This window comes from Aythya ferina (assembly GCF_964211825.1).
Source record: "Aythya ferina genome assembly, chromosome: Z".
NCBI lineage: Eukaryota > Metazoa > Chordata > Aves > Anseriformes > Anatidae > Aythya > Aythya ferina.
The window spans coordinates 37,755,968-37,771,819 of record NC_140299.1 but is presented as its reverse complement, the minus strand read 5'-3'; the positions used below and the strand labels follow the sequence as shown (position 1 = coordinate 37,771,819).

Genomic DNA, 15,852 nt, shown 5'->3' with positions numbered 1-15,852 from the left:
GGCGGTGGCATGAGGCACAGGATATGTTTCCAGCCATCCGGTGGTTGCTTCCACCATTGTAAGTACGTGGCGCTTGCCATTGCGAGTTTGAGGGAGTGTGATGTAATCAATCTGCCAGGCCTCTCCATATTTATATTTCAGCCATCGTCCTCCATACCAAAGAGGCTTTGACTGTTTGGCTTGCTTGATTGCAGTGCATGTTTCACAGTCATGAATAACCTGTGCTATAGCGTCCATGGTCAGGTCCACCCCTCGATCACGAGCCCATCTGTATGTTGCATCTCTACCTTGATGGCCTGAGGTGTCATGGGCCCATTGGGCTATAAATAATTCACCTTTATGCTGCCAATCCAGATCCACCTGAGCTACTTCAATCTTAGCAGCCTGATCCACCTGCTGGTTGTTCTGATATTCTTCAGTAACCCGATTCTTGGGCACATGAGCATCTACGTGACGTACTTTCACAGCCAGGTTCTCTACCCGAGCAGCAATATCTTGCCACAGTGCAGCAGCCCAGATGGGTTTGCCCCTACGCTGCCAGTTGTTTTGCTTCCATTGCTGTAACCATCCCCACAGGGCATTTGCTACCATCCATGAATCGGTGTAGAGATAGAGAACTGGCCATTTTTCTCGTTCAGCAATGTCTAAAGCCAGCTGAATGGCCTTCACTTCTGCAAACTGACTCGATTCACCTTCTCCCTCAGCAGCTTCTGCAACTCGTCGTGTAGGACTCCATACAGCAGCCTTCTATCTCCGATGCTTACCCACAATACGACAGGACCCATCAGTGAACAGGGCATATTTCTTCTCATTTTCTGGTAACTGGTTGGACAGTGAGGCTTCTTCAGCACGACCCACCTCCTCCTCTGATGATATCCCAAAGTATTTGCCTTCTGGCCAGTCCATAATCACTTCCAATATTCCTGGGCGGCTGGGGTTTCCTATTCGAGCCCGCTGAGTAATCAGTGCAACCCACTTGCTCCATGTAGCATCAGTTGCATGATGCGTAGAAGAGACCCTTCCCTTGAACATCCAGCCTAGTACCGGCAATCGGGGTGCTAGGAGGAGCTGCGCTTCAGTACCGACCACTTCCGAAGCAGATCGAACTCCTTCATATGCTGCCAATATCTCCTTTTCAGTTGGAGTATAGCGGGCCTCAGATCGTCTGTATCCCCGACTCCAAAACCCCAGGGGCTGACCTCGAGTTTCCCCAGGTTCTTTCTGCCAGAGGCTCCAGGTGGGGCCGTTCTCCCCGGCTGCAGTGTAGAGCACATTCTTTACATCTGGTCCTGTTCGAACTGGCCCAAGGGCTACTGCATGGACTATTTCCTGCTTGATTTGTTCAAAGGCTTGTCATTGTTCAGGGCCCCATTCAAACTCATTTTTCTTACGGGTTACTTGGTAGAGCGGGTTTACAATCAGACTGTAATTTGGGATGTGCATTCTCCAAAACCCCACAACACCTAGGAAAGTCTGTGTTTCTTTTTTGTTAGTTGGTGGAGACATAGCTGTTATTTTGTTGATCACATCCATTGGGATTTGACGACGCCCACCTTGCCATTTTATTCCTAAAAACTGGATCTCTCGTGCAGGTCCTTTGACTTTATTTTGTTTTATGGCAAAACCGGCTTTCAGAAGGATTTGGACTATTTTCTTCCCTTTCTCGAAAACTTCCTCTGCTGTGTCACCCCACACAATAACGTCATCAATGTACTGCAGGTGTTCAGGAGCTTCCCCCTGCTCCAGCGCAGACTGGATCAGTCCATGGCAAATGGTAAGGCTGTGTTTCCACCCCTGGGGCAGTCGATTCCAAGTATATTGGACTCCCCTCCAAGTGAAAGCAAACTGTGGCCTGCACCCTGCTGCTAGAGGGATAGAGAAAAATGCATTAGCGATATCAATTGTGGTGTACCACTTGGCTGCCTTCGATTCCAGTTCGTACTGAAGTTCCAGCATGTCCGGCACTGCAGCACTCAGTGGTGGCGTCACTTCGTTCAGGCCACGATAGTCCACTGTTAGTCTCCACTCGCCATTAGACTTTTGCACTGGCCATATGGGACTATTGAAAGGTGAATGAGTCTTGCTGATCACTCCTTGGCTCTCCAATTGACGAATTAGCTTATGGATGGGAATCAGGGAGTCTCGGTTAGTGCGGTTTGTTTGTTTTGTCTTTACTAGGAAAAAAAGAAAAAAAGCATATTTGTTTTATACATTCAGATTCATATGCCCAGTCACATAAACTGTAAAATGGTAATTAATCTTGTAGAACCACAGTCCTTTGCTGGGCTTACATCAGAACTTCACACTTACGACAAATTAGCTGTCTGCTGCTAATAGAAAACAAATGTAGAGAGAGTGGCAGGGCAGGATCACTGCTGTTAAATTTAAGACGTGAGTGTCTGAGATGCAAAGTGTTTCATGGGTTTGTTTTAATGCTGTCATCATTGATTTATTTGTGAGAAGTAGATGAGTTATTTTCAAGTTACTCTTTAAGTAACTTCCCATAATCATGCAAAAAGTCATTAGCCTTGGGACCCTGACTCAAGCCAGCTTCCAGTCCTGGGCTGTAACCACATTACAACACCATGCTTGATGCTCACAAACAGGATCCTGTCTGTGCGATGTAACACCCAAGTCTTTGGCATTTCTCCTGATATCTCACATTTAAGATGTCTGTAACTTGTTTTTCACATTTACTCTTTCATTTCTTTCTCCACTGTTAATATCTAAATATATCCCCTTCATGAAATAGCTTTAGTCTTACTATTTTTCAGTTGTAGCAGATAGATTGTGTTTTAAAGATTGGGTTTTCTATGCCCATACTTTTAACTTCTGTAAATTCCTTTATATCTCTTTTTTAGATATTCCCAAAACAACATCCTAACCTAGGATTTCTTCTGCACTACGTAAGACATTACTCCAGAATGCAGTAAAATCCATTTCTGATACAATGCATTTCTGACGATTGTTGTTAAAATACATTGTGGTGTCTCAGATATCACATATTCTCAATTACAAATATATTCCAATGTAAGAGAGGCCTTTAGAAGCACTTGAAACTTCAACTAAGAAAGATTTAAAGAAAATAAATCAATTTCTACATTTTTTTTACCCGTAACAGTGGCTACCTAAAATTTCATTCTTCTCTCTCCACAGAGGTTTGAATTCAGTTGTCAGTGATGCAAATGTAACTATCGATATTTAGATTTCAGAAAGTTATAGATTACCTGCAGCTAGAGCTGAAAATAGTGGCAGCTATGTAGTTCATATCGACACTTCATGGTAATTACAGTTTTCAGTCCATTTTACCATGTATAAACTAGTTTTTCAAGTTTATGGCTGCAATACCTCACTAAAGTAATAGGATCAGAACTTCACTGGATAAAAACTTCAGATTTGGATAAAGCTGCACCCATAAAGTTAATTTAATCCTGTCATTTTCCATTTCCATTCCAAATATATTCCATGTAAAGTTTAGAATTTTGTTAACTAGAAAAGAAGATCTCTGACTAGTCAATGGTTGGTGTTTAGTTCACATTACATGTTCCACCCTTGAGATTCCATGCATAGGTAATATGGTTATTATGTAATTATGCTGAGAAAGGAAGCTGTTTTATCAAAAATAAAGGAGCAACCATTCAAGCACATCACATTAAAATGTACATTACATTGTCTAAACTGTTAGACCATCTATTCTAACATTTTACAATTATTTGATATCCACTCACAGTATGTGCAGCACAGAACTTGCAAAAGACATGCTGTTTTCTGTCAATATTTCCCCTGATAGAAAGAAGCAAACCACTGTTTGTTTGTTTTATTTTATTTTATTTTATTTTATTTTATTTTATTTTATTTTATTTTATTTTATTTTTATTTTATTTTATTTTATCTTATCTTATCTTATCTTATCTTATTTTATTTTATTTTATTTTATTTTATTTTATTTTATTTTATTTTATTTTATTTTATTTTATCTTATTTTATCTTATCTTATCTTATTTTATTTTATTTCTTCACAAACTCATTCCTGTACTCTTAGAAATATCTCTTAGAAAACTTCAGTAAAATAATGTTATGTCCAGGGATGTTTGTGATGGGCTTGCATTGAAATTCTCTGAAACGCTTTTTTCCATAAGTTCCCATTTTGAAAAGACTCAGTGGTGACAGGTTGAAGTGGGTTGGACTGTAATGTTAGTGTCATGAAAAGCAGAAGGGCTTTAAACCCTCTAGTCCCCTGAGCTTTTTGTGTTCTGAAATACTTGGTGAACTCCAGAAGAATAAAATACAGCAAATAAATGCATGGTCAGAGTGTTTGTGGAGTTCAGTGAATAGCTGTCAGAAATGGAGACTCTGAAATGCAGAGCCAATTTATGTGGAAAGGGATTTTCAAATTACCCGTAGCCATCTTGGCTAACTCTGAGTATTTGCTTACTGTAAACTTTCAGAGGCAAGCTGTTAATCAACTTTTATCTTAAAGATGTTCCTGGTGCCTTACACCTTCCTCCTCTTTTCAAACGCAAATCAAGACTTATAATTGAAAGATAGATGTCTTATGGTGAAATGGGGAGTGATAGTTAATCACAGAACATGCACCCATTCTCTTTTCATCCCTTGCCTGAAATATTGCCCTGTTCCTCTCTCAGAGAAAATCTGGTGATGAAAAAAAGTCTCATTGTGTAATAGTATAGTGTGTAGCTATTACATTTCTCTTGCTTTTCCTATTGTTAGAGAGCCATCAAAAGACGCGTTACTCTACCAGTGCTCTAGCACTATTCATGCATGCAGCATAAAAAAGTGACATACATCTATTCACAGAAGTGTACCTCTTTGTCAATTTATTTCAAGTTCTCCCTGTAATAGTGAGGGCATCATAAGGTAGAGAATTTGTCTTTACTAAGGTCTTCTTGCACAGGTCTTTGACATGTTACTGACTTGTGTTTAGTGACTGACTGACAAATTTCCCCTTTATAAAAAGAGTTGAAAATCAATCTGAATTTCCTATATATTTCCTTGGTTCTTTGTGTTCTGTCTATCACAGATAAAAGTGAAAATATATACATTTTTGAAAAAGTTTTACATAGTTGCCTGAATGGAAGAATTATCTAAAGTACGTAATCCTAATGAGAATCATATAATGTATAGATTTTATGGTAGGAAGTGTTAGCCAACTTTATAAGCATCTAACTACAGGTGGCTTCTTTTTTTTTGTTGTTTTGTTTTGTTTTGTTTTTTATTTTTAAGATAATACCTGTGACATCTGTCTTTTACCTGATGGCCTCTTGAGCCCAAATCTTGTCTGAACAGCGATTTTTCATGTCTCTCCTTATGAAACAAACAAAAGAAAGCTCTTCTTCTTCCATTCCTTTTCTTTCTTACATACTCTAGGTAGAAGACCCCTTTGTAGATGGGCAGAATGTCTCGTAATGAAGCATTCTTTCATGTTTCTATTCTGTGATACTACATCACACTGACATTAACACAAAGGACAAGTGCAAAACCTTTCAGCTGAGTGTCTCTTCAAAGTGTGATTTAATAGCCTGGGAACTTATTTCCCTTCAACATAAGCTGTCAAGGGAACCAGTGAAATGAAGCATCAACCCTTAAAGTTTATTGAGATAGGCCTTTGTAGAAGAGTAGTCATGCTTTCTTCTATGACTGCATCAACTTTTTAAAGAAGTTGTGTGTGATGCAGACATTCCACAAAGATAGGAGATTGCCATGTTTTGAAATATACACATTCATAAAAAATGCTAGCTTGAAAGCACCTTAGGTGTTTCACATCTAATTAGTGGTTAAATCCTATAACATGCTACCCCATAACCTGTCTGTAATTTGAAATTTTGGGGATTTCATTCTCAATAGAAGTTCTCATAGCTTAAAAGAAGACCTAATCAATTTTAAGGATCAGTGTCATCATATTTGTTTATCTAATTAATAAATTATTGTAGCAATTAATGAGACGGCTTTTCTAATTTTAATTGCAGAATTCAGGGTCTGTGCCAAAGTGTAGACCTCAGGCAAAACCTAGGACAGAGAAAGCTAAAAGCAATGCAGAAAGAACATAATTTATTATATGCAGATTTTTAGAAAGTCTTTCATTTCACAGCATAATTGAAATATTACTTAAAGGATCCATAAAAGATAACATATTAAAATAAATTGAGTTGCATATATGATTAATTCACACAGTAGGAAGTTGATTGTGAGACATGCAATTTTATACACATGACCTTGAAATGAATAAAACAACTTTTAATTTTGTCATTTCCCTTATAAATGTGGAATGCAATTAGCAATAATCTTGGCAGAGAAGCAAGGGTCTAACATAAAATCTGCTTACAAAATAAATTTTTACCATTACTATACTAAAGATATAATAAAAAAAAGGATTTTCCAATGTGTGAAGAAGACAAAGTTACAGCAAAGTTAATTTAACTTGCATATTTGTCCAAAGATATAGTTCTCTCTGGAATATGCTTTACCAGAAATTTACATGAAATTTCATACTGTTCTTTAATTCAATAAGTATATGTCATCATAACTCCATGCCACTCTTAAAGCCTTGGCTACTTCTTACAGAAGTTAGAAGTATGCCTACCATTGCAGCCACTTCCACTTCAGATGGAATTTGTGGTATGGTTTCACATTGCATTTAATCCCATGGTACTGTGGCTTGCTGAAGGGGCAGTTATGCTTTGCTCCCTCCACACCTACCACACATGCCCTCTGTGTCCCATCTACAAAACATTAACTGGCGCTGGAGTGAAGAGGATCTTTTTGGTGATCCAGTGGAAATCTAATCTTTTGTTGGTGCTCAGTAGATATGATTAACAAGGCAGCAGGTGTCCGTGTACTCTTCTGTGAACCACAGAGAAACTCAAGCTGTTTCTTCCATTTCTTTTCAGGCAGCATTCCCTCAAGGGGGAGGTTTTACCTGACCCCTTTCTCAGCTGAAAAACCTTCCTCACATAACTGCCCTTTCATGTTTTCCCAATCTTGGCACCCAGGAGGGTACCTTGCCTACACAGCCTCTCTCTTGGAAGCAGCATCTCAGCCTGCATTTCACCACGCAGGCTGCAATTTGTTAATAAAACATATGCACCAGAGTGATGTGAGTGATTATAGTAATCTCTGCTTTGATATCTGAGTTGTAACACGTCTAAACTTACCTGTGAGACCTAACAAAGTCATAAAGTAGGAAGAGGAAGTTTGGGAATCATGTGTCTTGAAGGCAACTCTTAAGAACAACATTTTCCTTTAAATTTGCATTCATTTTAGATGGGCGCTGCTTCAAATACATTATTTGAACAATATTTGAAGTGCTATTTGAATGTTATTTGAAAATACTTGAAAATGAACAAGGATCTTTTTAAAACTCATTTTTATCCGTGATTCCAAAATTGACTTCAGATTTTTGAAAATAATTCAATAATAGAATCATTAAGGTTGGAAAAGACCTCCAAGGTCATCTGGTCCACCTACTGTCAATATTGCCCACTAAACCATGTCTCTGAGTAGCACATCCAACCATTCCTTAAACACCCCCAGGGACAGTGACTCCACCACTTCCTGGGCAACACATTACAATGTCTGACCACTCTTTCTGAGAAGAAATGTCTCCTAATTTCTAACCTAAACCTCCTCTGGCACAACTTGAGGCCATTCCCTCTCGTTCTATTGCTAGTTATCTACAAGAATTGCTGTAACATTTTCAGTTAGACCAGCTTTCTCAAAATGAAGAAAATCAGGCTTGAAAATTAGGCTTCATATGAAAAAGAAACTTCAAATTAAATCTTAAAAAAAGCCTCTGGTCGAGTTTGGCAACTAGATGATGAATTGTGAACAGATTAATAGGAAGAGATTTGACAAGATATACATAGAGTTGTGAAACCTTAATCCAGCATTAGGATTCATCAACATGTAACTTGTCATTTAGGTTTTGTAACTAAAGATTACACTTTCTTCATAGAATAAATATATATAACTTACCTGATAAATTGAATTAAATTGAATTGTCTTCTTTGAAATTCTAACAGGTTAGTGCTGATCACTTCTATTGCTTCTTTTTTTGTATCCTCTTTTTAATTCCTAGTCATGTCTCTTGGTTGTTGTTCTTGGTTTACATTAAGCCATTCCAAACAAGTTGTCATAGTGTTTCTCATCTAAATGTCTCGAAAGGTTAAGGGGAAAAAGTTACGCTAATAATATGGAAATAAGGAATGACTCTACTGAAAACAAGCTGTACCAAGAGAAAGCAACTGTGATTCTTGTCTGTAACGTGGGCGTCAACCTTAGCTCAAAAACACCCATGTACTCCAGATGTCTATGTAAGCAGTCTGTCAACCACCACTAGCAGAAGAGTGCCTGTGTACACAACTGACTTCACTTCGCCTCCTCTGAAGTGGTAGCCATGTTGTTATCAATTTTTTGCATTGACTTTTTAAACTTCTTACTTTGTGTCTACCCAAGCCACATTATCTGTCTTCATCTCATAAACTTTCCATCTCTTTTCCTGTCTGGTCTGAAACTCTTTATCTTCTCTCCACAGCAACAATCTAAAGTTCTCTGTCTCTTCCTTGTTGGTTGTGTCACATTTATGCAATGGGGATGGTTAATTGCACAAGGATGAGGGAAAACTTACTCATGGAAATCACCCTGTGAAGCCCATATTGCAGGCAAAAATCTCAAAAAGCAGGGACAGCTTTCCTACCATAGCGGCCATATGAATGACCACCATCATACTGTAGAGAGCATGGATCAGGTTTAGCCAAGACATCCCACTCTAGCCTTGCACAGTGAGGAGGAGTGTAAGCAACCACCAGAGGTTTTGCATTCACCTTCAGCAGCTTGTTAAGATGCTACTTCTGCAGCCCAACTGCCCCACACTAGATCTTGTGCATAGATCAACTATGCTGCCAGCTGGTTTTTCAGGTCCTGGGAAGACACCAGGCTTGCAGGGTTAGACCAAGACAAGACCAGAACATGCCTATATGGCAGCTTTGAGCGTACCTGACTTATATGTCTTAGGCATGGCTGTGAAGAGCAGTACGGACATTGTAACAGTCTCATCTTCATGGAAAAGTGTGGCTCATGCTGTGGCTACTGAGGGTGCTCACTGAATGCTGTATAGTAATATACATGCTAGCAACGTGAGGAGATTGTGGGAGAATGCAGGACAAAAATTCTGTCTATAACCTAAGTATTGGTTCAAAATTAAGAATTGGTGTCCAAGAGTTCTTTCTGTTACAGGGAATTATGTATCATCTTTTTATGTCTTTGCTACAAATCATGTGTGTTTATAATAGCTAGAAACCCTGTCAAGAGCAGGTTAAGATGATTGTAATAATAATGTTAGAACACATTCAGAGGAATATTGTAATGTGAGTATAAATCACTATGGGTCATTAAATAGTGCAGGACATTGTGGATAGTTGCACTTTTAGCACCTGAGGATGAGCAAAGCCAATGCCTGTAAATCCCAACAGTCTGTGCTTACTTGAAAAAATGTTTGTCTGACTCTAGGCATGGAACCCGTTGTGCTGGAGAAGTGGCAGCCACTGCAAACAACTCACACTGCACAGTGGGAATCGCCTTTAATGCCAAGATTGGAGGTATGTGAAACAATCTCCCACCACAAAAAAAAAAAAAAAAAAAAAAGTCACCAAAGAGCCATTTGTGCTAAATGCCACATGCAGACCTTTCTCAACAAGAGAAGGAGATTTGTTTGGGTAACAAACTTAGCTGTGTTAACAAGGAAATCACAGTGTTAGGGTGGTAAAGACCAGTACTGAAGGAGTTTGTCTGTGGTGACACTTCTCCAGTGCTCCTGGGAACACTGCCTCTCAATACACACAGGAGCATAGGAAGTGAGACCTTGCATGAAAATACAAAACCTAGAACTTTGACATCTGGGTTTTCTCGCAGATTGAGAGCTCCAAGTAACGAGCTTTGACAAATCAGAAGTACAAATATTTGCATGTCACTCTAAAATAAAACAATGTGAAAACTTAAAACTTTGTTGTGTTGTTTGGCTGTGGTTGGAGAGAATCTTCTTTTGATCCCTGTGACCAGTCAGATTATTGTCTAAAGTGTGAAATCTGGTAATACTTTTTTGCTCTGTTCAGCCAAGAGGTTCCAATTCTATCAATTCTTAACCAATGGCTGGTCAATACCTTTGGCAACTGGAAAAGACTGCCAAGATGTCATCTACATGTCTTCTAGGCTGTAGCCTGCCTGAGCCAGATTGTAATGCTTCAAGTAAGGTTGCTTCCTGTATTTTTGATGAAAACATGATATTGGTATCATATTGGCTTTCAGTACAAAGACCTACAGCTCAAACTTATTAACTGTTGATTTACTGATCTAAAATAGAGCCCCTTTGTGAAAACAGAAATGTGTTTACCTAAATACACAGTAGAGGACAGTTAAAAAATACAAGCAGACAGGGCTGGGGCTGTTTCCGCAATTAATAATACTGTATCTCTTCTCTACTGGAATGGTAAAAGTTTGATTCAAATCAAATGTGATCACAACTGCATTTCAAATTAGCCAAAGCACACAATGGAAACCTAATGGCACCTTTCTGTTTTCCTGATGGCTTCAAGAGGGTAGACAATACCTAATCTAACATATGGCTAGGGTGATGCAGATGAACAGATAGCCTTCCTGCACGAAGTTACCCTGTCAGAAGGCTTTAAAAAATTTGAACTGGCCAAGTGAGCTTGTGGCAGATGAACAGATTGTCTCATGTTGGCATGGCATTCAATCATGTAGTAGCGGCTATGAACAGATTTACTGCATTCAAACCAGCATCTGAGGAGAGTTAGTGAAATGATAAAAATAAAAGGTGACTTCTGGAGTAAAAGTTTAACTTGTGAGTTGGATATTCACACAGCCTGTGACAGCCTGGGCATGTGCTTGGGAAGCTCTCCATTATTAACAGTGGCTTCTTAATGGACTATTATTTATTCACCATTAGGATTGTCCAATGACAATATTTTAGAGAAACAACAACAACAGGCATATTAGCAGAATCACAGGTTTTTTCTAAATATATTATAAAATGTTTCAGAAGGACATAGTATGAACTCAATTTCTGTGAAGAGCAAAAACTGTGTGCCTTTTTCATAATGTGTTTGCTTATTTTGTGCTAAAAATATAGTAGACTTCAAGAAATTTCATTGTTCTAACCTGAGTAAAAATTTTATTCTCTCTGTTCAGCCCAATAGTTCTGTGGAGCATTCACTCCACAGCGAGAATGAACATAATTCTTTAAAGAGAGACAAAAAATATTATAGTGGCAGTGTGATAATGTAGTGTCTTTAAAAATCATTGGCATTTGAAAATAAGGCCTCAGCAGACCATCTGCAGAAAATCAGAGACCAGAGGGAGTTTCAGAATGTTGAGAAGGGAGGTTGAGTTTTCCCTTCCACTAGGTGCCTATATGTACGAGTTTAGCCACCGACCTGTATTTGGCCTGCCTCTCTTCCTTCCCTCAGAAAAGCCATAAGCTACACATGTGAATATGCAGCGGTTGTGTTCCCTCTCCACAGGCCAGATGGAGTGTAAAAATGTTGAATCATGTTATGCTGAACTAGTGTTCAGCTCACTTATTTCCCAAGGATTTAAAGACCCTCCTTTGGCCTTTTTGGAGAAGAAATTAGAGTCAAGGTAACACAGTTATATTTTTTTTACACAGAGTAGCACCTGCCAGTGGTGATGTGGAATTTGTTCTGCCAAGATGAGTATTCCTTACCTCAAATCAAAATGGGAGTTGCTGCATCTCTAGAGACATAAAAGATAGCAAGGAAATAAAGCAAAGGGAAAAATAAATCCTTCCCATCAATATTCTATCAAATACTGGCAGCTGAGCAAATCCAATTAACGACCTCTGTGATAAAAAGTCATTAACAAGTTATCCACCAGTAATGGTCACTTTTCATCTAAATGTATTTGCACTCCTTGATTCATTTCCACACACTTAAGAATCTCTAACCACAAAGCACGTCAAAAAGAAGATCCTTTAAAAGTCCAAATCTTCTCTTAAAATGGTATGAGTGGGGACTTAATCCACAGATACAAAAATCTGAGAAAAAAAAATACAATTTGGACCTTCAATTCTTTTATAGGTTGTGGGATGCTTCTTGTAAAAAAAATATGCAATGTGTCTGTAGTTTGTGCTTAGCTCAGCCACAGGCCCCTTTCATTAAAAGACAAGCCAATGCACAAAAGGGGCAGATTTTTTTTTTTAAATGTGTGACCCTCCATAATATTCACATATAACAAATTACCACCTACAGAGCACGTGGGGCTTTTCATAGGAAGGGATGGTTAGCCTGTTGTTATTGCTGCAGACTGGTTGTGGAAGTTGCAAAGCATCTGCAGGGATTTGGGTGCTTAGTTACTTGGCTGGGCTGGAATCCTGACGGGAAAACAGTTACACTGAGTTACAGCACAACAGATGTAGATTGTCTTCAGCTGACGAGGAATTAGTTCAGCTGTTTTTTTAAGCTTAAGTCAGATTCTGATTAAAAACAAACATTTTAGAAGAAACCTTTCTTTCAGCTCAGTTTTGCATGTTTCCTGCGATTTGCTGAAAGTTTGTTCTGACTAAAATGCCATTTACATTTTGGCACTTACTGAAAATATTGGAAAAAGTTTACAGAGCTCTAAAGTCTTAGGTGGAACAGTCTGGAAACACAGTCTGCTAATTGCCTTCTGGACAGCTTTTGTTGTGCTATCACCACGTGCCAAAAGCAGTTTGGAGGTTCTGTGATTGGCAAAATGAACTCCTTCAGATTTTTGGGGGTGGGAGGGGGGGAGGAAGAAGAAGAAGAAGAAGAAGAAGAAGAAGAAGAAGAAGAAATGGAGGGGAGAGAGAGAAAGAAAAGAGTTTTTTTAATAGCTAATGAGCCACCCATTGATCAAAGTTACACTTGAAACATGTCTGTCATTTGTTGGCAGAACAGAGCAAGACCTAAGGCACGACCTTGTCTATATAGCTTTTTTGACCACTTTGCCATCACCTAAGAAAACTAGTATGAATTATTTCAAATGCCATGGCAGCATTAGGAGTTATTGCTCACCAGGTGAATGCTGTATAATTTAGGCTTGCTACATAGTCACAGAAACATAAAGGGAAGTCTTATCTTCCTTATTTCAAATGTGGTGTACCTTTTATTGTCTTTATTTAGAATGAAGTATATTTTAATGTGTTTGAAAGAAATGAGAACATAGCTTCCACCCATCATTAATTTTCTGAGATTATGCTGAGGAAGAAAAATAAAACCTGAGATTCCTAAATTTGTTTTAATGGCTTTTTTATAAAGTAAAGTTCATAGTGAGATCACTGCTTGGACAAGTTTATTATCTCACAAAACATGAGCAGCTTTTGTGTGAACTTAGAAATATGATCACTTCTCATTTTTGAGTCAATTAGAGTGAGAGAAAAAAAAAAAACCAAAAAAAAAAGACCCTCTCTCCCTCTATCAACAAAGCAGCCCCTATGCCTTTTGTTAACTGAAAGTTAAGGTCTTGGTAAACACTCAAGTTACTGCAGTCTGAACTCATGACCAAAGTAGAATATGTCTGTAATTAAAATATGTAAATTTGGCTTTAAAATAGCAGTTGTCTTTTAAAGGGGAAAAAGCTTCAAACTAGTTAATTGTGGAAGTGATCATTACTCTTTACAGTTCTATGCTAATTATGGTGTAATATTTAATATCTCTTTGATCAAATGTCACACTAGCTGTATGAAGGTGCTCTTCCCTATTTAGGGTAAGACTGGTTATGGTGATTTTCTCAGTCAGAGCTTAACTTCAGTCAAAATCATAGTCAAAAGTTTCTTTAGTTACCAGTTTTAAGCCTTACTTATTCTACTGATCTTAAAATATAATAATACCATTCACTTTAGAAGGGCTGGCACGTTGTCTTGTCAAAATTCATGTGAATAGATTTTTTTAGCACAAAAATTTCAGACTGTACCATACAAAAGCTTCTTCATAGAGGAGAATGTTCACAATATTGTAGTTTCAGGTTGAATAACATGGTACATTGAATATTTGATTGTGACTTCCTAACGTTGCCTTGCTACTATGTGTACTTAAGTATCTGCACACATGAGCTTTCTTCCCAGTGTTTTTTTTTCAGCCTCATAAAATGAAGGAATATTCATTTCCATGTTTACCTGTCAATAGAGATCCTATTTTTATGCCTATTAGCATATGTAGGACTGTAAAGGTCTCAGTTTGTATGCTGCCGTTTCACAGCTGTATATAAGGAGAAATAAAATCATATACTGTATCTTCAAGTGAAACACACAAACATTTCACTGTTCAAGTTCTTTTAAAAGAAGTTTTCAGCATAAAAATTTGATGCTAAAGTTTGAGAGTTGTACAGTGGATAAACTAAGTAGATAGCTTTTAAAACTCAAAGAAAGACTGTAATACTATTTCCTTTCTGTATTTTTTATATGGAAATATTTTTTTTCATTGGAGAAACATATATTCAAAGAGATTTTTTTCCACACTAGAAATCCTTATGATCATTCATTCCAATAACCTACACAACAGTTCTCACTGGGAAGAAAAAAAAAAAAAAAAAGCATTTTGAATTTGTTTGTCCTGTTCATTGTGTCTTTCATCCTGAAGGTGTACGGATGCTGGATGGAGATGTGACAGACATGGTAGAAGCAAAGTCTCTGAGCCTGAATCCCCAGCACATCCACATCTACAGTGCCAGCTGGGGGCCTGATGACGACGGTAAGACTGTGGATGGACCTGCTTCTCTAGCACGTCAGGCTTTTGAGAATGGCATCAGAATGGTAGGTGGAATTCAGAGTGTATCTTCTGAATCTGTTGTCATGTGAAACTGTAAGGGTACACACACCTGGTACGTCCAAGTATACTGCATGGGGAAGAGAAAAGGATTCTGAAGGAAAGAATAAAAGCTTAATTTGTATGAATCTAAAAATACATTTTCATTGACTTGATGGCCAGTCCTTCCTGGTGTATCAACTAGCTGTGTTCATTGTCAATCAGAACACATCATCCTCAGTGTCCTTTAAACCTGCCCTGAGGTACCAATGTCATTCTGCAAGAAAAAAAATGAGACTGAAAAATGTTATTTTGCACAGCAGTGCCAAGTCATCAAATCAAAACTGCAATGAAATTTTAAAGCAAACACCTTTGACTGTTTTTCCTTCTTCTTTCTTTTCTTTTGTTGCCTAGTTTTACTTGATTTCTTAATGGAAGTTTTATAGTTTTAATAGGAAGTTGGAAGCTAAAAAAAGTCTACATTCATGTTTCTTTTAGAGTTTATCTCTGGTCTCAGAGAACTTACACTCTTTCTATAACTTCTGTATAAATTTCTCTACAAGTTTGTAGTATTACAATTTCTCAGTGATATAGCTCAAAAATCTTATGTAATACAGTGCACAAAATCCCAAAAATCTCTATATCCCTAAATATATCTATATACCCTATATCTAAGACTGTTTCAATATTCTTTAATAAGCAACTGTCAAACAAATCACACCACAGAAGGAAGCTAGTAGTTAGAAGAACCTGTGATGTCAGAAGCCAATTTTTACTTCTTCCTTTTATCCTCCTGTCTGTTAAACAGATCAGGAAATGCCTAGTTTTCCAGTGCTCACACCTCTTTCCACTGTAGCAGACTGGATGGAAGGGAATTTAAAGCTCTGTGCTTGAAGGCCTGAGCATTATTTTGAACATAGCAGGAGACTTACTAGTTCAATGGTGAATAACTCTACAATCAGAGAAGGGATTAATATGAAACATTTGCTTAAAGAGTCTGAAGCAATTGGACCAAGGTGAAACTGGAACATAATTA

General features: G+C 38.0%; 1 protein-coding gene across 2 annotated transcripts in view; it reads left to right on the top strand.

Annotated features, from left to right (window-relative positions):
* The window catches only part of PCSK5 (proprotein convertase subtilisin/kexin type 5), a 256,873-nt gene that overhangs the window by 95,506 nt on the left and 145,515 nt on the right, over positions 1-15,852 (top strand). For both annotated transcript variants that reach the window (XM_084504938.1, XM_084504939.1), the window contains exons 6-7: positions 9,526-9,614; positions 14,652-14,824. In XM_084504938.1, coding sequence (XP_084361064.1) covers positions 9,526-9,614; positions 14,652-14,824 — 262 coding nt within the window. The remainder of the gene's footprint in view (positions 1-9,525; positions 9,615-14,651; positions 14,825-15,852) is intronic.